Raw genomic sequence first — 24,236 nt, forward strand, 5'->3', positions numbered from 1 at the left:
AGAGATAAATATAGGGAATTTTTGTGGGAGCTCAGTGATTTCTTTAACCTAGTATTTGAATAAAAACGGAGACCAAAAAGAGTTTAACTCTAAGTAATATTTTGCTTAAGATTTATGGCTGTAACCTATACATACGATAAAAGACAAATTATGTGAATAAAAACTTCATCCTCAATTCAAATGAACACTGACTATGAAACAATCTATAAAGTGACACAGGGAAATCTAAACTAGAATTCACCAATGTGTCAAGAGCATGGCATTTTAAATTTCTCCTTCTCATTATAGTCTATGTTTATACCGTATCTCAAACAAATCAGGAAAAATATTATGAAAATGTAAAGGTTACTAACACCCATGATCGATTTACTTTTACATTACTGAAACATTTTCAAAATTCCAGTTATAATAATAAAAGCATTTAAAACGGAGAAGCTGTCACCATTTCAAAAACAATTTAAAAATCAATTTTATTTTTCCATTTGTTGAAAAAAAACGAAGACTCAAATATGAAAACATAGTTTATTTTCTCATTCAGGCTTTTGTAGTTTATTTTTACAAAATAGCAGACAAAATTTGGTTCTTTATATTAATAGAGAATATGTAATGCATATCGAAATATATAGCACTTAAGTTATAAACACATAGCAAAATCAGCATGACTTCAACAGCAACCATGTATGTCACATAATTAGGATTTCTCAGAAGATCAACATTGTTTTCAGCTTGAAGATGTATATAGTCTTTGATGTTTTATGTTAACTACTATTTACAAAACTAGTCTAAAAACTACCATCACCTACAAAAGTGATGAGCTTTAGGATACAATTTTGCTCTCATGCCGTAATAGGGACTTAGAATTATAGAAAGCCAGAGGGAAATAATCACGTCAGTGCAACTGCAGGAGGTGGACCTACTAAATTGCGATTTAACGATGCACGCTTTCAAATCTTCGGTTGTTGGTTTCCTTATGATCCAGCTCTCTCTTAATCCAGGTTAGATGATCACCCCAATCATCTAACTATGATAGAGGGAAGCTGCATAGGGGCTTTCTTCATCTCTGAAAAAAATACATTCAGTATAAAGCAGTGCTTAAAAATGGTATTCAAAAAACTAATATACATACTTATTATATAAGTTAATATCCATTTGCCAAAGAAGGGTATATCAATTTATAATATTTTATATATCAATTTATAATATTTTGCATGTCCTAGAAGTTATATGCGATGCAAATACTCATTAGGATGGACCTTATTATCTGCATTTTATTGGCATCTCCATTATTGGAATAAAGAAGGGTACTTGTAAAAAAATATATATTTATTCTTATATATTTACATTTTTCTATTCCATTTAAATAAAACATTTTAAATTATACAATGATTATATTTATATTTGTTTATATTTTTTATATTCCACCTTTTCCTCAAAAGGACTCGTACAACAAAAAAGCATACATACGATAAGATGAGTTAGATAGAAACAGAAAATCAGGACCAAGGAAAGAAGAACAGTACGAATATATTAACCATAAGAAATACTGTAGTAGCTGAACTGAACATCAGTTTTAGTTGTTAGCTTCCTGGAGCCAGGGTTAAAAAGGAAACACAATAGTATGTGCCATTCTTGGATTCATAAAGGAAAAAGAAAACCAATTCTGTAGGAGAGAGAAAGATTTGCCCGAGGACCAAATTAAAGAACAAGAAAACAGCTCACATGAAAAACACCCAGTAACAAATAATGGACAATGTCTTTGACAAATTACATTAGGATCAGTATTTCACAAGGAGCTGCCCTTCCCAGGGCGGTCCTTCCTTTGATGGGATAAACTAGATGTTTCTGCTTGGCTGCTATCCTGAATTGCTTGCTGGATAGATACGCTACTAAAGCAAAGAAGCAAACTTTTTATAATAAATAACAGGGACAAAAGCAAGTATACTGCAACAGATAACGCCCTATGCAGAATGCAGGAGCTCTTTATACACCTCACATATTGAAAATCACTTTCTAGAATTAAAATAGTTTTTTAAATTTTTTTTTTTTTTTAAGATTTCATTTATTTATTTGACAGAGAAAGAGAGAGAGAAAGAGAGAGAGCACAAGCAGGTGAAGTGGCAGGCAGAGGGAGAGGGAGAAGCAGGCTCCCCAACGAGCAGGGAGCCTTATGCAGGACTCCATCCCACGACCCGGGATCATGAACTGAGCTGAAGGCAGACGCTTGACTGACTGAGCCACCCAGTTACCCCTGAAATATAGTTTTTAAAGCAAAAGGAAAAAAAAGAAAGAGAAGAGCAAAGAGAGAAAACAAAACACAACAAAACTTAGCTAAGCAAGGACATCGTTAAGAGTAATGTATTCAACCTCTGACATTTTACCAGCATATTTTTACCTGCTCTCTTCTTTTAGTTTCTTGGCTGCCTGTGTTGACAACTTAATCTGCAAGTCTAGTCTCTGCAGGAAATCTCTAGCTGACACTTCTTCAGGCTGTACAGGCTGAACATCAGATTCTTGAGGACTGGGAGGAGAAAGGTCTTCCCCAGCTGCCATGGGCTCTTCTTCATGAGAAAAACTGCTACCAACAGTTTCACTTTCTGGAGAATCTATTGAGTTAAGTCCATTAAACAACAAAGGCTTCTCTGATATAACTGGGATGTTCAAAGTTTTCTTCAGAAATATACAATCATTAGTAAACAGTTTATTTGCCCTTTTAATCTGTTCCATCTAAAATATAAAAAAGGAAACACAGAGTTAGATATAAGTAAATCCATTAGTAGGGTTTATTACATAAACAGAACTAAAACTATCCAGGTTTAGAATATGTGCAATGCTTTCTCTGGATTTGAGTGTCTTGATTTGGGTTTAGTCATTTCCCCAGGTACTCCTGGTTATTTCAAGAGTAGTCAGGAAATTGTTTCCCACTCTTAAAAAGGAAAGGCTCAGGGGCACCTGGGTGGCTCAGTGGGTTAAGCTGCTGCCTTCGGCTCAGGTCATGATCTCAGAGTCCTGGGATCGAGTCCCGCATCGGGCTCTCTGCTCAGCAGAGAGCCTGCTTCCCTCTCTCTCTCTCTCTGGCTGCCTCTCCGTCTACTTGTGATTTCTCTCTGTCAAATTAATAAATAAAATCTTTAAAAAAAAAAAAAAAAAGGAAAGGCTCATTTTCCCCCACTATAATATTTTCCCTGTAAGGCAGCTTTTACCTTAAATCCCTGAAGTTAAAGAATGTGGAACTTTAAGCTCATCTAATAATTTCTATTCGTGTTTTAACATTTCTGGGATTTGATTTTTTTTTTTTTTAAAACGAATACTATTCTTTTACTTACGGAGTGCTTCTGGGGTCTCTGGAATTGTGTCTGGTAAATATAACGGAAACAGGAGCTGGTACAGGGATAAATATGAGCATTTGCAAGAATGGTGTGGACTGGGGCTGCACCTCACAGAGAAGGTGGGGTTCTGATTTTGATTCTTTCGACTTTAGATGGGCCTTAAAGAACAGGTAGAAGTGGTACAGGTAAGGAAAGGAAGTGGAGAGTGCATTACACACACTATGTCCTATTTCCACCCAAGGAGCAGGCATTTGAAGATCCACTTTACAAATAAAAGAAAAAAAGTCAGAGAGACTACGGACCATGGAACGGTCATACATTGGCAAACGAAGAAGCTAGAATTTAATGGTTACCACTCCACCCCCCGCCTCACCAAACTCTTTCCTAGGCAGACCTCAGCGACGGGGATGGGAGGCGGGGGTGGGAAGGGAGAATGAAATGGACACAGGGTCTCCTGTAACCTCCCCAACAGTTCTGCCATCCAGACACTGTCATCTCCTTTTTGCAAATGAAGCAATGGAGACTCCAGAGGGGTGAGTGGCATGCCCAAGTCCACAGCGCTGCGAGTCTGCTGCAGAACCTGGGGCCTGCCGACCTCCAGGCTTCCAGCCCGATACTGTCCTGCGCTGGGCTCTGCACGGGCCCCGCACCCACTCAGTCTCTGCACAGCTCAGTAAGGTGAGGCAGGGAACCAAGACGGTTTGGAAAGATTGCGGAGTTGAGCGCGCAGGCTTGGGAACCTGACAGACCTGGTTTCAAACCCCAGCTCCGACACCAACCACCTCCACGTGTGTCAAGTAGGTGTCGCCCACCCTTCACAGGGGTGTGTACACACACGCGCACAGAGGAGACGGAGAGGTAGGTAGGTAAGCAGGCAGACAGACGCAGAGACAGACAGGATGTCTATGAGAGAAAGAATACTAAGCAGAGCCACTGGCAGCCGGTGATACTACTCTATATTTTCCAGTGAAGAAGTTAAGGCACACAACAGATGACTGATTTGACCAAGTGCCTAAGGCTCTTGCTCTTGAAATGTGTGAGCTGGAGGGGCACCTGGGGGGCTCAGCTGGTTAAGAGTCTTTTGGCTCAGGTTGGAATCTCAGGGTCCTAGAATCGAGCGCGGTGGTGGGCTCCCAACTCAGCAGAAAACCTGCTTCTCCTTGGCTCTCAGCCCTTCTCCCCTCATGCTCCTGTGCCCTCTCTCTCTCTTTCTCAAATAAATAAAATCTTAAAAAAATAAAAAATAAATGTGTGATTTGGGATTTCTTTTTTTTTTTTTTTAAGATTTTATTTATTTATTTATTTGACAGACAGAGATCACAAGCAGGCAGAGAGGCAGGCAGACAGAGAGAGGGGGAAGCAGGCTCCCTGCTGAGCAGAGAGCCCAATATGGGGCTCGATCTCAGGACCCTGAGATCATGACCTGAGCCGAAGGCAGAGGCTATAGCCACCCAGGCTCCCCATGAGCTACGATTTCTGTTGGACTCTGAATTCCCTACAACAGCAGGATAAAAGTACATGACTAATGGGACCAAATTACGGGATCCTTTAATGCCAAATTGTGAGTGAAAAAATTAGATTCTACATCAAAGAGCCTGAAAAACAAGAGTCGATCACTAAATGAACCCTAGATCTCCTGATTTCTTACTATAAGCTGAATCTACACAAATGGTACACATAAAACTTTTTTTTCTTTTAAAGATACTACATTAAAGTATATTTTGTGTGAAGTGGTGTAGTCTTTTGTGTTCTAGCTTCTGATTAAAGGAGAGAAGGTAAGGGTGAAGAAGAAAGCCATGAATAGGCTAGTGCATTTAGGAGACAAAATTAAAATTTGAAAATCCTAAGTATCTCTGGTCTGGTCAGGCTTTTATTTAAGAGATGTAAATAACTTGAATACCGTATCATAGCAGGTTCAGGTGTATTCTACTCTGCCTTTAATACCCCCCCCTTTTTTTTTTTAATTTTTTAGTTTTTTTTGGTTTTTTTTGTTTTTTTTTTTTTTAACCAGCTAGCATCTACCTCCTCCATCTTAGTATGTAGGCTTCCAATGGCACCGAACAACTCCCCCCCACACACACTCCAAGGGGAGCATATGACTCATTCTTGCCCTTTGGAGCGTCACAATGTCCTGGCTTTCATGATAGGTCACAGTCCCACAATTCAAAGACAGAGGCAGACATTTGCTGGGTCTGGGAGGGGTGGGAGGGGGTTTCTGTATTTTTTCTGCTGGAAAGAGCTGCCGTCCTTCCACCTCACAGAACCTGAGGCCATCTGGAAGGAGAGCAATCAATCCTCTGAAGCGCAGCCTAAAGCCAGAAATCCCTAGGGCCTTTCAATTACATGACCCAATAAACACCATTTTTTGTTTTTTGTTTTTTCCTTAAGCTAAACTGAGGTCTTCTGTCACTTGTAAGTCAAATAACCTTCCCTGATACAGTGCCCTTTGAAATGCTTATTGGCAGGGGCCTATAATTTTCTGACAATAATGATGGGGGACAGAAACTGACAGGAACACCAGATCTGAGTGCTGAGGCAGGGCGGAGAATATCAAGCATAAACTGTGAATTCCTTCAGGACAAGCACTTTTATTTCCATATCTTCCCTGGGGGTAACAAAGACCCGGTACACAGTAAATACATAGGGCAGAAGGATGGAAAGATGGATGGATGAATTAATGAAAACAGGTCAGAGGAGGGACACCTACGTGGCTCGGTCATTGGGCATCTGTCTTTGGCTCAGGTCATGATCCCAGGGTCCTGGGATCAAGCCCTGTATTGGGCTCCCTGCCCGGCCAGAAGCCTGCTTCTCCCTCTCCCATTGCCCCTGCTTGTGATCTCTCTCTCGCTGTGTCTCTCTGTCAAATAAATAAAATCTTAAAAACAAAACAAAACAAACAACAACAACAACAAAAACAGGTCAGAGGAATAGGTATAAAGTTGGTTAAGTGTCTGCCTTGGATTCAGATCATGATCCTAAAGTCCTAGAATCAAGGCTCCCTGTTCAGTGGGGAGTGTGATCTCCTCTGCCTCTCCCCCTGGCTTGTACTCTCACTCTCTAATAAATAAGTAAATAAATATTAAAAAAAAAAAAGATGAACTCAGGGAAGTAACCAGAAAGGGACTGTGAGTCATCAGTTGTGTTAGTGACTCTCCCTTTCAACCCATCCCCCCACCCAATCTATCCCCAGCTCTTCTTGAGCTTGTTCTGAACCCGAGAGGCTGACCTCTTAAAAACTGCTTTACCTAAGCCCCCTTGTCCTTGGAATTCCAGTGGATGTTCCAAAGGAAGTCATCAGCAGAAAGATACAGCACAGTGACTCCAGGGGCTGCACTCTTCTATAGCAGAGTTGCTGTCAGGTAACCATTCCCTCATCCAAGGCTCCAGCCCTCCTCGTGTGGGGAACACCATGTCTTCTTCGTGCCCTTCAAGCCTTGGGGTAATGTCTTCCTGCTGTTGCTAGTCTCAGGTGCTTCACCATCCCTTGTTGGTTCCCTCAACCCTGCTCATACTTCTGTAAATGTTCCTTTAGGAAATTCTCTTCGCCCACACCCCCCATGCCCACTATCTGTTTCCTGTCAGAACCCTAACCCATACATTTATCATTCAAAACAAGACAGCAGCCCACCCAGCTAGGTGAAGGGCCAATGACAGGGACCACAAGACAAGGCGACTGAGTCAACAGCTGGGTGTGGTCAAGGAGCACAGGGAATGAAGGGCAGGATTCCCTAGTTCTTGTTTCACCCATAGAACTGCCTCTTTAGCCTACAAGCTTCCTGAAGTCAGAGACTACACCGTCTCCACCTCGGTGTCATCAGCAAGCATTTAAGTTGTACATTCACCCTATAGACTAGACGGGATATCCAGACATAGCATCAACGTGGGGACCAACCTAAGGACTGGTAGATCTGAGTTTGAAGATGAAATGAGCCTAATACAAGGTAGTTTGAAACAAGGGCTCCAGGGCCATACTTTCTGGGTTCAAATCCTGGCTTTGCCACTTTCTAATCATTCACAATTCTGTTTTATTTCCTGTAAAGTAAGGATAATAGTACCTTCCACACAATATGATCATTATCAGGGTTACACAAATTATCTCATGTATTTAGGATAATAGGATAATGCATAGCCCCCAGGAAACCCTCCAAAACGATAATGATAATAGCTGCTATCTTGTTATTAAATTTGCTTAAAAGTGAGAAAATAACAAGTAAGGGCAGATTCTAACATGTATTTAGCAAATGAAAAGGAAGGAGGTAGGAATTTCTCACAATAAAAAATATTTCTCCTACAATGTAAGAAAATATAAAAAAAAAATTTCACCAAACCAAGCCCAGATAATTAGCCTCATATGTTATCACTGCCCTGAGGTGTGTGAGCTCTATATTGTTTCCCACCCCCACAAGGTGATAAATTTGATCTTAACTTATTCTCCTTTACAAGTGGTGGCTTGAACCTACAGAACAGGCTGCAAACTCTGGACTTATAGTAAAGTTAAGGAATAAATCAGTCATGCAAAAAAGCCAGGTGCTGGGGGTGAGGGGAGCAGCATTCCAGTGAGAGAGAGCAGATGCAAGACGCCAGCACAGGGAGAAAAAAAAAATAGTGTGGCTGAAGTATATAGGGAGTAATGAACAAAACTCTAGACCTTTTTACCTTGGCCTTGGATGCCAAGGTAAAAAAGAAAAAAAAAAGATTTTATTTCTTTATTTTTTTTTAGGATTTTATTTATTTATTTTAGAAAGCTGGATGGGGAGGGGAGAGAGAGAAAGAGAGAGAGAGAGATGCATGAGGGTGGGGAGGGGCAGAGGGAGAAAAATCCAAAGCAGACTTCCTGCTGAGCTCGGAGCCTGACTCTGGGCACAATCCCAGGACCCCAAGATTATGACCTGAGCTGAAATCAAGAGTCAGACACCCAACCATCCAAGCCACCCAGGAGTCCCCCAAATTGGTTTTTATTTCAAATGTGATGAGAAGCCACTGGAGGGTGAAAAAAGGGAGCAACGCAATCTGATTACAGCTACAGATCATTCTGGCAGCTTTGTGGAAAATAGATTAGCAAGAAAGAGGCACTAGTGGAAACAGGAAGCCTAGTCATGGAGAAAACCTCACCAGCACAGATAAGAGACGAGATAATCCCAAACAGTGAAATGATGTTTTAGGAAAGTTTTATACTTTTATCTGAACATAGATGGGTCTAATGCTCTGGCAATGCCACCTCACATAAAGCTAAGAAAAGTCATGATCCAACCCAAGCAAAGAGCTGGAAAACTCTAAATTCCCCACCTGCCCTCTGTTCAACACTTCCTAATACTCAATTTTTATTTTATTACTTATTTATTTACACAAGGACAGAAGTAGTTCAGATGCTGTCCTGTGAACGTTTGAAATTCCTCTGAACTTTTGTCTCCTAGATTTAGAACTAGAAACCTGGTGTTGAAAGATCCTGTTAAAAGTTCAAATTTTTCAGGTCAACCAGGTGATTTAGTAGGTTAAGCATATGATTCTTGGTTTTGGCTCAGATCATGATCTCAGGGTCGTGAGATTGAGCCCTATGTGGGGCTCTGTGCTGGGCGCTGTGGAGCTTGCTTCAGATTCTCTCTCTCCTTCTCCCTCCGCCCCTCCCCACTTCTCTCTTTCTCTTTCTCTCTCTCAGGAAAAAAAAACTTAAAAATTTTCAATAAAAGGAGGCGGTGTCTAGCAGAGTTCTTCCATAAATGAATGAGCTTCCTGGAGAAATAAAGAGGCACCCTCATTAAATCTCATCCAGTGCACACACACACTTGTCAGGAGCTACAGAAATAACTTAAACACTGAGGCTCTGGAATGACTCTTAACCCTGGAAGTCCACCATTCCCCAGGCTCAGTGATTACGTGAATGGTCAATGTCCCAGTGTGTTCTAATTCTAGCACGCTTAACTGCCATTGTTACAGAAGGCCATCAAGTTTTGTTGTTAAAAACACACACAGAATAATTACAGCTGCTTCAAGTTTTGGATATCACAAGGATTTGATTTGTTACAGGCTTTGAAAATTGCAGTTTTCTGGCACAGTCCCAATGCAGACCTGGGTTGTGTTAGGAACACATAAAGCAGGGAACAGTACATTAGAACTCTTCGAAGACATTATGATCCCTTTCCTCCATCCTCCCCAACATATACTTTTTCCTCCACTCTATTGCTAGATTTATCCTTCTGTTAAAAAAAAAAAAAAGATTTTATTTATTTATTTGACACAGGGAGACAGAGCAGGAGAGCACAAGCAGGGGAGCAGAAGACAGAGGGAGAGAGAGAAACAGGCTCCCCTCTGAGCAGGAAGCCTGACATGGGGCTTGGGCCCAGGACCCAGGGATCAAGACCTGAGCCAACAGCACTCGCTTAACCAGCTGAGCCACCCAGGCACCCCTATAGTTATCCTTCTAAAACAATGTTGGATCATACCAGGCCTTGGGTAGATGGTGGAGAATGGATTACTTTTGGGGAAACTGAAACCCAAAACCAAAACAGAACCCAACTCCTTGGGCCTTTTTAAAAAATTATTATTCAATTTATTCAAACAAAAAAAAAAGTTCACCTATTTCTCCCACCCCTCTGTCCAACATTTCCTAACACTCAATTACCCTCTATTTCTTGTGGGCAGACGAGTGGGAGGTAGGTATAGCAATTGAATTGTTTTCATTTCAAAAGTCTCTCTGGGGTGCCTGGGTGGCTCAGTGGGTTAAAGCCTCTGCCTTCAGCTCAGGTCATGATCCCAGGGTCCTGGGATCAAAGCCCGCATCGGGCCCTCTGCTCATGGGGGAGCCTGCTTCCTCCTCTCTCTCTCTACCTGCCTCTCTGCCTACTTGTGATCTCTGTCAAATAAATTTTTTAAATCTTTAAAAAAAAGTCTCTCTCAATCAGGATTGAATAACATGATTCAGTCAAATTGACTGGTCCTCAAGAAACAGATTACAGAATAATGAAGAGCTAACAAGATGGCCACAAGATCAACCATCATGACATTGGGTAGAACGAGCACCACTGATAAGTTAAAAACAACTTCTTTACAATGATTCCCCCGTAAATACATTTTGTGAAGGTGAACTTAGTCTGGAGGGAACTCACAAAACTTCCCCCAACAAAAGTATCTCAACAGGAGCTGCGGGGCACAGCCAGGAACCTTCCACAAAGGCTACTCTGTTCAGCCTCATCAAGCCACTACCCTAACAGTGAAAACAGCGTTCAGAATTTCTGTTTCTACCTCTCCACTCCTTAAGAAAGACAAACCTTTCAAACATTTCAGGATACATAATAACTAACACTTACCCAGCACTGTGTGGCTCCCAGAATATAGTCATACATACATACAACTTTCATTTGATTATTATTTTACAGAAAACTAAAGACTTACATATGAAAGGACTCTCTCAAGGTCCTTTTCCAGGAAGTGCTAGATTCGCCAGTCGCGCCACTGTCTTATACGCTCACTCTTCAGTCCTAGGTGTTGGTGGCAATCGGATTCCTTCAATGCCATTCCTTCAATGTGCTAACAGGGATAAGGATTTACTTCTTTCCCACACTATCTCAGAAGAAATAGGAGATTCCATTTATATGAAATGCCCAGAAAAGGCAAATCTATAGATTAGAATGTATATTTGGGGGCTGCCTGGGGCTAGAGAAGGAAACAGAAGGAAGGTCAGCGGCACAGGGACGTTTTCAGAGCAACGGCACTGCTCTAAAGCTGGACTGTGGTGATGACTGCACAACTCTGTAACTCACTGAAAGTCCTTGAATTGTACACTTAGAATGGGTGGATGTTGTGGTATGTAAATTATATGTCAGTGAACTGTTTTTTGGGTTTTCTTTTAAGATTTTATTTCTTTTAAGATCAATCAATCAATCAATCAATAAATGTTTATTAATAATAATAATAAATTATAAATTATTATTATTTATTGATTGATTGCTTTAATAAATAAATTATTTATTTAATTTATAAATAAATAAATAAGAAGCAGACTCCCTGCTGAGCAGGGATTTGGACATGGGGCTCCATCCTAGGACCCTGAGATCATAAGCTGAGTGGAAGGCAGAGGCTTAACCCACTGAGCCACCCAGGCACCCCAAAATTGTTTTATAAAAAAGAAAACATGAGGATTCTTGGGATTCTCCCTCTGTCCCACCCTACGAAAAATAAAATAAAATAATAAAAAATACGTGAGAATCTATTAAATCCCAAGCTACTAAAGGCCATTTTACCATACTTCTCATTACATGTTGCACTATTAATTTATGGTTCTCTTGCCTTTGATCAGCAAGGGTCAACAATTTCTATCAGCAGCAGGGCCTAAAGGTATGAACACAAAAGATGTACATATACTTACATTCCTAATTCACAACCTTGTCCCTAAAATGACAATCATTTCACCTTGTCTCAGCAAGGTGACTTCTGTTCAGGGAAGTATGAAGAAGCAACTAGGTTTAGCAGCTCACTGGAAGAAAGTGAGAAGACTCTGGGAATAAAACCGGACAGTAAGTAATTGAGGGCACGGGAAGCAAGGTGGCCTCTGGAAAGGGGAGAGGATAGGCAAGCTGCCAGGAGGAAGCAAAGAGACAATGAAAAAGTTAATGCAAATAATAGGTCTCCTCACTGCCTCCTGCTCACTTTTGTTTGTATGCTGTTCTCTAGTTGTTTTTTCAGGGTTTCCAAACAAAAAGTTCACAGTGGCTGCCTGGAGCCATGAGCTTCCTCCCAAAGCTTGCATCCAACTGAGAGGAGCTAGGATCACCACAAACAACACAGCTAAATCTAGAACACTGGGTTAGGGCAAGGACCTTAAGTCTCAGGAGAGATAGGCACAGCCAGGGAAATTCCAGCCCAAGCAAATTCAAGCCTGAGATCTACATCGTATTTAGTAATTTCTCACCTTAGCCCAAATAGTTTCAGTTTCCCAGACCACTTCCTCAAATGCTTCTTTGGTAGAGATGCTCAAAAGTAAATCTATGCTTATTTCAATGTCAAGATTCTCTGCCAGTAGAAGGGGAGAAAACCAGCACCAATCTTGCTGTAGGCTTGAGAGCCAGCCTCAAATCACACTTTGCAAATCCAGTCACTCAACCCCTACGTGGGCTCTGTCTTTCAAGGTCTGCTCAACTCCAGGGCCCGGCGACTTCACTCCAGGCAGGCCAGCGGATGAGGTCCATACATATGGGAAGGGCCTGCGTGTGCCAGACTCGGGCTAGGCACGGAATGTACAGAGACGAGTTAGACAAGCAACCTGGCTTCTCGAGTAGCTACAGGCTAGTGGAAATCAGCAGTAGACAAAACTCATCATTAATAACAGGAGAAAAGCATGTATCATCCTGTAATCCCTGCATGTAGCACAAGGACTCAAACAAACCGGGCTCAATAAAACCAAGTAAAAAAAAATAATAAAAAATGCTAGTTATCAATAACTAAAATGACTTTAAAAGGGATATGGGAAAGGTCCTTTAGATATTTTCTAAGGCACTGGCCAAACAACCTCAGTCCATCAGGCGTCAGGTCTGGCCAGGCTCTCCAAAATCGGCATTCTTCTTTCCTATAGAGAAGCCTTCTGGATGCCTGGGCCCATCTCTACAGCAGAAATACTCAAATGAAATAGTAAACAATAAGCAGAAAATATGTAGTCTCTATATAGTATCAACAAATCATCCAGAATCCAACCCCTTCCCACCACTTCCTTTTCCGCTGCTTTGGTCCAGGCTGCCATCCTCTCTCCTGCATTATTATAAAGCCTTTATCCTCTCTGGTCTCCCTGCCTTGGCACTCCCTGGGCTACAGTCTGTTCTCCAAGCAGCAGCCAGAGTGATCCTCCTAATGCATAAATCAGATCATGTCATTCTTCTGTTCAAATTCCTCCACTTTCCAACTCACTCAGAGAAAGAGCCAAAGTTCTTACAATGGCCTTAAAACCCCAAGTGATCTGGTTCAAATATACCCTATTGCATTATAAACACCAGGTACGCTATTCCTGGAACTTGCCAATTATGGTCCCACCTCAGGGCCTTTGCATCACTTGCTATTTCTCCTGCCTGGAATGTTCTTCACAGATATCTGCACACCCCCCACCCCCTTGCCTCCTTCTCCATGAGGTCTTTGTGGTCACACCATTTTAAATTACAGCCACCTCCACTAGCCCTCCTTCTCTCCTTTCCCTGCTTTACTTTCTTTCATTTTGCTTATCAATACCTGACCTATAGGGGTGCCTGGGTGGCTCAGTGCGTTAAGCCTCTGCTTTCGGCTCAGGTCATGATCTCAGGGGTCCTGGGATCAAGCCCCGCATTGGGCTCTCTGCTCAGTAGGGAGTCTGCTTCCCCTTCTCTCTCCGCCTGCCTCTCTACCTACCTGTGATCTTTTTCTCTGTCAAATAAATAAATAAAATCTTAAAAAATATATATATATATTGACCTATAACATATTTCGTTTGTTTACTTACTGTCTCCACTAAGATATAAGTTCCATGAGGGCATGGATTTCTATTTATTCACTAATGTATCACCAAAAAGATAGAAGGTGGGAAAAAAAAAAAGGAAAATAAGATGAATAATAAATACTGTTGGGAAGACAAGGCAGGGAGGGGGAAAGGGGGTATGTAATTTGACAGAGAGTAGTCAGGAAGGCCTCATGGAGGAGACGTACAAACAAGAACTTGAAGGCAGTGAGGCAGCAAGTCACACAGCCAAGATCAGCTACATAATTTGCAGGGCCCAGTGAAAAGTGCAAATGTGGGGCCCTTGTTCAGAAAGTATTAAAAATTTCAAGATGGTGGGGCACCTGGCTGGCTTAGTCAGTTAAGCGTCCGCCTTTGGCTCAGGTCATGATCTCTGGGTCCTTGGGACTGAACCCTTTAAACAATAATTTAAATATGCTTATGACCTCGGCAGTCAATATTAGAAACTTAACTAATTTAACTTCTTTCTGTTCGATCAGGGAAAGAAAAAAACTTCTCTCCCTTTTTAGGTCCCACGTAAAATCTCAATTTACCATGAGTAAATCGAATTAATAATTGCCTCCATTAATTAAAGCACTATTACTGTTACAGTAATAATTATCACTTCCACTGTTTCCACATAATCAGTGGAAGAGTCTCTAAAAATTTCATCAACTATAGCTCAGGACCTATAGTAAATGATATACATGTAATAAACCAGTGGTTCTCAATGAAGAGCGAGTTTCTTCCTAGGGAACATTTGGCAATCTCTCAATGGGGGTTGGGGGTCCTACTGGCATCTAACAGGCAGAGGTCAGAGATGCTATTAAACATCCTATAATGCACAGCACAACTCCCACAACAAAGAATCTGTAAATATGTATGTAAGGCCCATAATATCAATAGTGCTGCAGTTGAGACTGTGGCCATACATTATAGTTCCCAATTATACCTGAGCTTAACATCTTAAAATCAAGTCTTTTTGAAAGTAGTGAAAAATCTAGTTTACACCTTAACTATAAAGGGTGACTCTTAACTATAAGGTTAAGAGTAACAGGATGTACAGTGAGCAAAAACATGATTAGAAAGCATCTGATCAAAAGTAGAGAGCAGCTCTGAGCAGATGTTTAGGAGCTCTAAGCCACTCAGGTGCAGCCAAGTAGGGCACTGGCCTGGAGAGACTGCTGTGGGTAGGGACCAGGGAAATAGCACTTCTCTAGAGATCATGGGATCCTGGTACAGTCACCCTGGCCCAGTAGGTATGACATACAGCAACCATACAGAAGAGACCTTCCTTTTTCAACAACCAAGATGCTAAGAGAGCTCTTGATAAGACTAGGATAGAAACAAGGGTGGAAATCAGAAGAAGTATCTAGATAAAAGCAAATGCTTTATCACTGTGCTAACTCAAGCTGTTCTCAGTGAAAAACATACTCAGATAATATCCTTACCTCTCACCCCTCTTCCCATCTGTAAAAAAGTTAATTACACCTACCTCCAAGGCTCATTAGGAAAACCAAATTGAATAAAAACAAGATGGAACAGGACAAATGTAAAGCCTGGCACACAGCAGGCATTCAGCAAAAGGTAGTTACTGATAAGCCCCAACTCTGCTTTCCTCTGGCCCTCACCCAATCCAGGTCTTATTGATGTACATAACAATGGCAGTTCTACATACACGTTTAGAAACTCCCAGGCAGATGGAAAGGGACTATCCATAGCATGATAATATCAGTATATGCCTGCACAGCAAGATCCCTGGTCTCAAAATGTTTAAATAAGACCTGCCAGGTAAACATACAGTACCAACCTGAAGGTGCAGAATAAATTAGTCTCTGTCAATCTGTGAAGGGCCAGAAAGAGTTTCACTTTAAGAGAAAGATACAGATAAGATCGCCTTTCTTCCCATCAGTGTCTAAAGTGTTTCAGGAAAAAACACTGAAAACTGATACAGAACTCAAATGTAAAAAAAAAAGGCCATCACATGGCTCAGAGTTAATTATAAGTAATTTTAATGAGACAATATGCTCCCTCTGGTTTCCATGTTCTTCCCAGAGGTGTAATGCAATATACCTAGGACACACACACTTATAAATTTATAATAAACACAGCTCTCCAGCTCACCTAGACCCCAGTTCTGGGCTGCTGCTTAGCGACAGGTGTCACATTCACAGTTGCCCGTAAGCCCAGGGGTGTAATTTCACTTCTAAATAAAGCAGCATCATCGATAAAACCAGAACCATCCTGCGGAAACAACTGTACCACCCCTGACTCATCGCCGCGCTTGTTTACAGACAAAACAAAATTCCCTGCCCGAGTCCACACCTCAGCTCGGCTCTGAGTAAATATGCACTACGGCAGTGTGATCTGGACTGAAACTCAGGTGAACATGGCTCCCTGGTCGGCTCTGGTCGGCCTCGCCGAGTCCGGGCAGGACGCCGGGAACTCGATGCACTTACCTGGGGAGGGAGCTTGGGCGGCCTGCCCATCTGGCCGCAGAACCATCTTCGGTGACCGCGGCGGCGGCCCTCAGTGCGCCATGGGCGAGCGCCAGGGGACGGCTAGCCGCCCGCGCGACCCCCGGGCCCCCGGCCCCTCCCCGAGCCCCCGCCCCGGAGCCCCCGCCCCGAGCCCCCGCCCCGCCGCCGCGGCGCGCCCTGCTCACCGTGACTCCGTACTTGAGCGCGATGCCCTGCAGCGTATCGCCGGCGCGGACCCGGTGCTCCACATGGCGCTCGATGACGCCGGCGCCCAGCGGCGCCCGCACGCTGGCCGTGCTGCCGTACGAGCGGGTCTTGGTGCGGGCCAGACTCAGCGACAGCTCGGCCTCCTCGGACTCGGAGCCCGAGCGCGAGCGCGGCGGCGGCGAGGGGGCCGAGGCCCGGGGCGCCCGGGGGCCGCCTTCCCGCAGGGACAGCGCGGGCGACGAATCCGCCATAGGTCCCGCGGAGGCCGCCAGGTCGCGAAGCTCGCCAAGGGGGCGGCGCCTCGTGCGCCGCCGCCTCTTCTTCCTCCTCAGAGGGGCTGCGGCGGGCCGTTTCGCGGGGGCGGCGGGCTGGAGGCCGCGACGGGGAGCTGCGGGCCGGGCATGGCGGGCGCCCCCCTCCTGCGCGTCCCGCCTTCCCCCGGCGCACCTGCAAGCGGAAGAGCGAGACGAGATCCCGCAGCCGCCGGGCCGAGCGCCGCGGCCCCACCCTGCTCGCCGGTGCGGGGCCCTGCGGTGCGGGGAAGCGGGGCGCGCTACCGCCCGCGGCCGCGGGGACTCAGGGGGGCCCACCGTCAGGCGTCCTCGGCGCAGCGGAACCCTGCGGCACGCCCGCAGATGCTAGTGAGAGCCCTGCCCCCACCAGGGCGAAACACCAGAGCTTCGCTCTGCTTCCTTTATCGATCCCCCAGCAGGCGCCCGCTTTCTCAGACCTCCAAGCTCTCCCACGGAGGGCACTTCCCTCCCCCCACCCGACTACCCTGATGACCTCAAAGCCCACGTCACAGAAAACATTAAGGCCATTGAGCACACAGTTTCTCCAGGCCCATCTCAACAGCCAGGAGGGTCCGGCCTTGCAGCGTTACAGCAGGAGGGATAGGCCTTTGAACATTACACCAGGTGGGTCACCTCCGACCAACCCTCCAGCTCTTTGCATTTCACTCCTCACTGCACACCCGTGCCAAACTGAGTCCTGACCTGCCTGGAACGAGTGACTGGTTACAGTCAATTCTCCGGGCTCACCAGCTACATCCCATTCTCGTGGCTCACTAAAATTTATTATCTGCACCCATCCTTTTTTCTTACCCGTTTCCTCTTTAAGATGCTGAAATCATAACTCCACAAAGTATTATCATTAAATCCACGGTTGACCTCATCTGTGTTCTTCATCTGAACACTCGCTCCTCAGCATGCTGGCTTTTGACAGTATTCTCCACAGAGTGGGTATGCATTTACTAGAGGCTGCCGCCACGATTTCTGTTGTACTCTGGACAGCTCTACGACAGGAGGTTCCCAATATGCAAGTCAGGAGACTGGAAGTTTAATTCATTGGCTGAAGTTTCTCTGTGTCGCAGAGCTGGACAGAGGCAAAGGCACTGGAGCTTGGGAGACACCACAAAGGATGGTAGAGGAGCAAGTGGTCCTCACATCACCCTCCCACTCAAAAATTCTTCAATGGCTCCGTGTGGACAGCAGCATTAAAACTCACATTGGCACCCAAAGTATTCTTTCTATTTTTATTATCCATGCATTGGTCATATCCCATCTGCAACTTCTCCTGTACGCATCCCGCCAGACAGAGCCAGTTGAACCTGCCCCTCTTGCCTACCTTCCTGTGTGCATATGCTATATACCCCCCACCTATAATGCAACTCTTCTATATCCTGTCTGTATTTTTTTTTTAATTTAAGGCCCATCCCAAATGATACATCCTCCAAGAAATCTTTCCTGATTTCCAGGTGTCTCCCTCCCTTAGCCACCCAATCGTTATTGTTTCTCCACTGAACCCCAAGGCAGTTGGTACCTCTTGTTTAGCACTTGTGTTTTGTATCATGTACTTATTGCCTCTACATGTTCTCCAAGGAGGCGTAACTAGATTTTACTCATCTTTTTAGCACCAGCAGTGCTTAGCCCAGAGCCTTCAATAAAGCATCAAAAGTAGCTGAATGAAGGTGTGGTAAAAAGATCCCAAAAGCTAAATTAGATTCTTTAGCAAGACTGTGCCATACATGAACTCTTGAGTGGTATCCATTGTGCCCATCCCAGGAACTATAAGAGAGGAAGAATGCCCGAGTTTCAATATATTATGAGATCAGGAAATCCTTCAAGAAATTGTCCTCAAAGAATTCACAACCTAGTATTGAGAGCGCATATACCATGTCTTCCAGTGAGGAAAAGTTTACAAGAACTTGAAGTTTTTATTTGAAGAGTAATGAACTGGATTATGAGAGGTGTGCTTTGGTGCTCTTTGGGAAAAGTTCAATGACCAATTAATTGGCGAAACACTAACAAGCTATATTTCCCTTTTGGAGGTTCACAATGCACATTAGAATACTGAAGGTTCTAGAAGGCCTGTAGTAAAGTAAGCTATTAGGTTTGATTTAACACTGTATTTCCCAAACTCATTTGACCACAGAACCCTTCTTTCTCAGAATTTTAGTAGTTTGGGCTGTGCTAAATTAAAGGGGTGAAAGACAAGCCTATATAAGAAACCAGGAAGACGACTTGAGAAATCAGAGAATACCAAAAGATAGAAGAGTTGGTACCTAAAATAAGGGGCAGAAAATGAGCCAGTTGGAAAAAGGCTAGGTGATGATCACTTAAGTACATTATAAAATGACCAAGGCCTCTGTAAAAATGAAAAAAAAAAAAAAAAAGTACCACCAAAAATACAGAGAGATTCAAAAGCCATCCCATCCCCCTCTCGTAAGGATAAGTTTCTAAGATGTCCTCAGTTATTTCCAACTTTTCCACCCTTAAGAAATCCTGGATCATAGGGGCGCCTGGGTGGCTCAGTGGGTTAAGCCACTGCCTTCAGCTCAGGTCATGATCTCAGGGTCCTGGGATCGAGTCCCACATTGGGCTCACTGCTCAGTGGGGAGACTGCTTCCCTTTCTCTCTCTCTGCCTGCCTCTCTGCCTACTTGTGATCTCTCTCTGTCAAATAAATAAATAAAATCTTAAAAAGAAAAAAGAAATCCTGGATCATAAAACACCTCCAAAACATCCATAAAATGCTCTGAAATAAAGCTTAAACAATTCTCAGAATTTTCTCCATGATTCCTCTTTAAGATCTTCACTAGAATTTCCTATAGATTTCAGGAATTAATCATTTTGAATTAATACTTATTTGATATTTTAGAGTTAGGGTCCTTTGTGAGGTATTTTCCTTAGTGACTGGGGCTATTTTCAAATATTTAATCTTCCTTTAAGTTTTATATTGAATTCTCTATAATCTAAATAATATAAGTCAATATCTACAATTTATGGCTTAGAATGAAAATTTTTAAAGGTTTTATTTATTTATTTGACAGAAAGAGAAAGAGCACAAGCAGGGGGAGCAGCAGGCAGAGGGAGAGGGGAAACCAGGGAGCCAAAGACCTTGAGATCATGACCAAAGCCAAAGGCAGATGCTCAACTGAACGAGCCACCCAGGGACCCCAAGAATGAACTTCAATATTGTTGTTTTGTGTATCTACATATAACACAGAGCAAACCTCACAATTAATAGTGAAGCATTAGAAGCATCTCCTTCGGGGGTGCCTGGGTTGCTCAGCTGGTTAAGTGTCTGACTCCTGATCTCAGGGTTGAGTTCAAGTCCTGCATTGGGCCCCATGCTGGGCATGGAGCCTACTTTAAAAATAAATAAACAAAATAAAATTTAAATTTAAATTTAAATTTAAAAAAGAATTTCCTTTGAGGTCAAGAATAAGAAAAGGAAGCTTTTTTCTTTTTTCTTTTTTCTTTTTTTTTTAAGATTTATTTATTTAGGGACGCCTGGGTGGCTCAGTTGGTTGGGCAGCTGCCTTTGGCTCAGGTCATGATCCCAGCGTCCTGGGATCGGGTCCCACATCGGGCTCCTTGCTCGGCGGGGAGCCTGCTTCTCCCTCTGCCTCTGCCTGCCATTCTGTCTGCCTGTGCTTGCTCTCTCCCCCTCTCTCTCTCTGATAAATAAATAAAATCTTAAAAAAAAAAGATTTAATTATTTATTTTAGAGAGAGACGGAGAAAACACAAACAGGGGAAGGGGCAGAAGGAGAGAATATCCAAGTAGACTCCCACTGAGTGCAGAGCCTGACGTGGGGCTCAGTCTCACCATGAGTGAGATCAGAACCTGAGCCAAAACCACAAGTTGGATGCCCAACGGATTGAGCCACCCATGCACCCCAGAAAAGGAGGCCTTCTATCACTGCTTCTATTTAATTCCGTAGTCCCTAGCCAATGCAATAAGGAAAAGGAGGAGAAAGGGAAAGGAAAACTAACAAGAAATAAGCTGTTTGTTGATAACAGATAACACTAAAATGTTTACAGGCAATACAAATAACATCTACACAGGGGACTGTTCAAACTTCAAAGTTTTAAGACAGAAAGATCAATATGCAAATATCAATTACATCAACCAATCAGAAAATATAATTGGGAAAAGATTATCTAGATACCAAAAAAATTTTTTTAGGAATAAAGAAAAGGAAAGCATGCTTTGCATGGAAAAAATTATTAAATTCTACTAAAAGATACAAAAGAAGATGAAAATAAAAGCAGAGATATACCATGTTTATGGATGGGAAGATGAAAAATACCATTTCCTTCCCAAACTAATATATGAACTCATTGCAATTCCAAAAAAATCTCTATGGGATTCTTCAAAGGACATGACAGTCTTATTTTAAAATAAGATCGAGAGCTAAGAAGAGCAAGACATTTCCTGAAGAAGAATGAGGAAGATGGACTTACCTTCACACAACCATCAATACTTACTGTGCAGCAATGAGACCTACACCACGGCAGTAAATACTGCCAGGACAGACAAATGTGACAAAGGGACAACAAAGGAAGCCCAGCAACAGGCCCATCCATATCAGAGAAAGTTAATCTATGGCAATAAATGCTGTTGGCACTGTTACCATGTGAAAAAATAATCAAGTTCAATCTCTCCTCTACCATACTGAAATCAGTTACAGATTGAGGACATAATTGAGAAAAACACACTTTAACACTTTTAGTACAATATCTTTATAACCTTGGGATAACAAAACATCTCTCCCTTTTTTAAAAAGATTTTATTTATTTGACAAAGAGAGAGACAGCGAGAAAGGGAAGACAAGCAGGGGGAGTGAGAGAGGGAGAAGCAGGCTTCCCGCTGAGCAGGGAGCCAGACGCAGGGCTCCATCCCAAGACCCTGGAGTCACGGCCTGAGCCCAAGGCAGATGCCCAATGACTGAGCCACCCAGACGCCCCACAAGACATCTTTAAGCGAGAAACCAAATTACAAACCACAAAGGAAAAAGACCGGTGAATTCTGTATACCAACATTAAAAATTTCTGTGCCTTGGGGTGCCCGGGTGTATCAAGTGTGTTAAGCAGCTACCTTCAGCTCAGGTCAGGATCCCAGAGCCTGGGATCGAGCCCTGCATCAGGCTCCCTGCTCAGTGGAGAACCTGTTTCTCCCTCTCCCTCTGTCTGCCATTCTGTATACTTGTGCTCTCTCTCTCTCCATCTCCCTGCCAAATAAATAAATAAATAAATAATCTTTAAAAAAAAATTTCTGGAGGCACTTAAGGGCATCTGGGTGGCACAGTTGGTTAAATGTCCAACTCTTGGTTTCACTTCAGGACATGATCCCAGGATCATGAGATCGAGCCCCATGTTGGGCCCTTAGGCAGAGTCTGCCTAAGATTCTCAATCCCTCTCTCTCTCTCTAAAATAAATAAATCCCTTTTTTAAATTGCCTTAAGATTTGAATAGAAGGGTATGAAATGGAAAAAATATATACTTGAATACATATAGCTGACAAAATATTACTATTTAGAATATATTAAGATGCCTATGAGCTATAAAAAGACAAATACTAGAAAAATGGTCAAACATTTTCAGAAGATAAAACTCAAATGGCCAACAAACCTAGGGGAAAATGCTCAATGTTACCAATAAGCAGAGGAATTCTATTTAAAACTACAATTTCATAGGCACGAGGTTGGCAAAAATTAAACAACTGGACAATTCTAAGTACTGGTGAGATTGTCAAAAGGAAATCTCAAACAGTGTTGGCAATATAAACTGGTGCCACCACTTTGAAGAGCTATGAGACAATATCTAGTAAAGTTGAAGAAGCACATATCCAGAGTTCTGGCTCTAGCAAGCTAGAAGGTCTAAAACTTAAGTGAAGTCCTCCTACTACGACTATTTTCAATTTAGGTTAATTTTTTAAGTGAAATTCATAACGAAGCTGGCCATTTAAAGAAGGGACAGATTTACGCATGGAAACTAGAAGAACCTGAAAGCTAGAACCATAAATAACTTGCCTAAATTAATATATGAAGACATAGAAAGTCTGAATGGTTCCAATAACCATTAAGAAACCAAGCAGTAGGGCGCCTGGGTGGCTCAGTTGGTTGAGTGACTGCCTTCAGCTCAGGTGATGATCCCGGATTTCCGGAATCGAGTCCCGCATTGGGCTCCCAGCTCCTTGGGGAGTCTGCTTCTCCCTCTGACCTTCTCCTCTCTCATGTTCTCTCTCACTCATTCTCTCTCAATAAGAATAAAAATCTTAAAAAAAGAAAAAGAAAAAGAAAAAGAAACCAAGCAGTACAGGGCACCTGGGTGGCTCAATTGGTTAAGTGACTGCCTCAGGTTCAGGTCATGATCCCAGGGTCCCGGATTGAGCCCCGAGATGTGTGTCCAACTCTCTGCTCAGCAGGGAGTCTGCTTCTCCCTCTCCCCCTGCCTGCTGCCCCCACTCCTGCTCTCTCTCTCACTCTTTCTCAATAAATAAATAAAATCTTTTTTAAAATGGATGTAAGAATCTTAAGATACTATGAAGCCAAATCTAGCAGTGCATACAAAAGATAATCCATCATGAACAAGATGACTTTATCCCAGAAATTCAAGGGTGACTTACTATTAAAACGTTAACTGATTTTAGGGTAAAATAGATAGAACCAAGTAATGAATCTAAGAAAATATGAGCAAGGCCTTTATAAAGAAATAAATCTTAAATTTATTAAAATACATTAAAGAAGACAAATTTTTTTTAAAAAAACTATGCCATGTAGTTTTAGTATAGACAGTATAATAGTATAGACAGGAAAATTCAAAATCATAAAAAAAAAGTCCATACTCTTCAAATTGACCTGTATATTTTATGCAGCAGCAACTAATATCCCAATGAGTCTGCAAGAAACATGACAGGATAATTCTAAACTTGATATGAAAGAGCAAAGAACCATAGACAGCGAAGATGCTGAAAGGGAAGGGCACCTGGGTGGCTCTTGAAGGTAAGCATCTGCCTTCGGCTCAGGTCATGATCCCAGGTCCTGGGATCAAGACCCAAATTGCACTCCCTCCTCAGTGGGGAGACTGCCCCTCCCCCTTCTCATGTGCACAAAAATAAGTAAATAAAATCTTAAAAAAAAAGAGAGAGGAAGAAGAAAAGGAAAACTGCCCTACCAGTTATCAAGAATTATTATAAAGCTAGAATATTTAGGACAGGGTTTATTCATGCTGGGAGACTAATGAATACCAGTAGTGCACCCAGAACCAAAATCACAAATGTATGAGAACTCATCCATGACACAGGGAGCACTGCAGATCACTGAGGAATGGTGTATGAAATACATGATGTCAGGGCAAAGGGTCAGCCACATGGTAGAACTCCTACCATACACAAAATCTAATTTCTGATGGATTACAGACTTCAAGATGAAAGATAAAACTCCTTCAACTTACAGAAGAATATCTATATGATCCCTTGATAAGAAA

At 42.7% G+C, this 24,236-nt stretch overlaps 1 protein-coding gene across 4 annotated transcripts; it reads right to left on the minus strand.

Moving 5' to 3' along the window:
* Nucleotides 1-508: 508 nt before the first annotated feature.
* LYSMD2 (LysM domain containing 2) lies at nt 509-17,750 on the minus strand. Of its 4 annotated transcripts, none has more exons than XM_059372832.1 (3): nt 16,442-17,047; nt 2,393-2,724; nt 509-1,060 (listed from the first exon to the last, which is right to left on the minus strand). In XM_059372832.1, the coding sequence occupies exons 1-3, from the start codon at nt 16,712-16,714 to the stop codon at nt 1,018-1,020; spliced, it is 648 nt and encodes a 215-aa protein (XP_059228815.1). In that variant the 5' UTR covers nt 16,715-17,047; the 3' UTR covers nt 509-1,017. The 4 variants fall into 4 exon arrangements, with proteins under 4 accessions (XP_059228815.1, XP_059228814.1, XP_059228816.1 ...); XM_059372831.1 differs by lacking the exon at nt 16,442-17,047 and adding an exon at nt 16,236-16,363; XM_059372833.1 differs by lacking the exon at nt 16,442-17,047 and adding an exon at nt 10,716-10,800.
* Between the last annotated feature and the right edge of the window lie 6,486 nt (nt 17,751-24,236).

Source organism: Mustela nigripes, chromosome 13 (genome assembly GCF_022355385.1).
Source record: "Mustela nigripes isolate SB6536 chromosome 13, MUSNIG.SB6536, whole genome shotgun sequence".
Classification (NCBI taxonomy): domain Eukaryota; kingdom Metazoa; phylum Chordata; class Mammalia; order Carnivora; family Mustelidae; genus Mustela; species Mustela nigripes.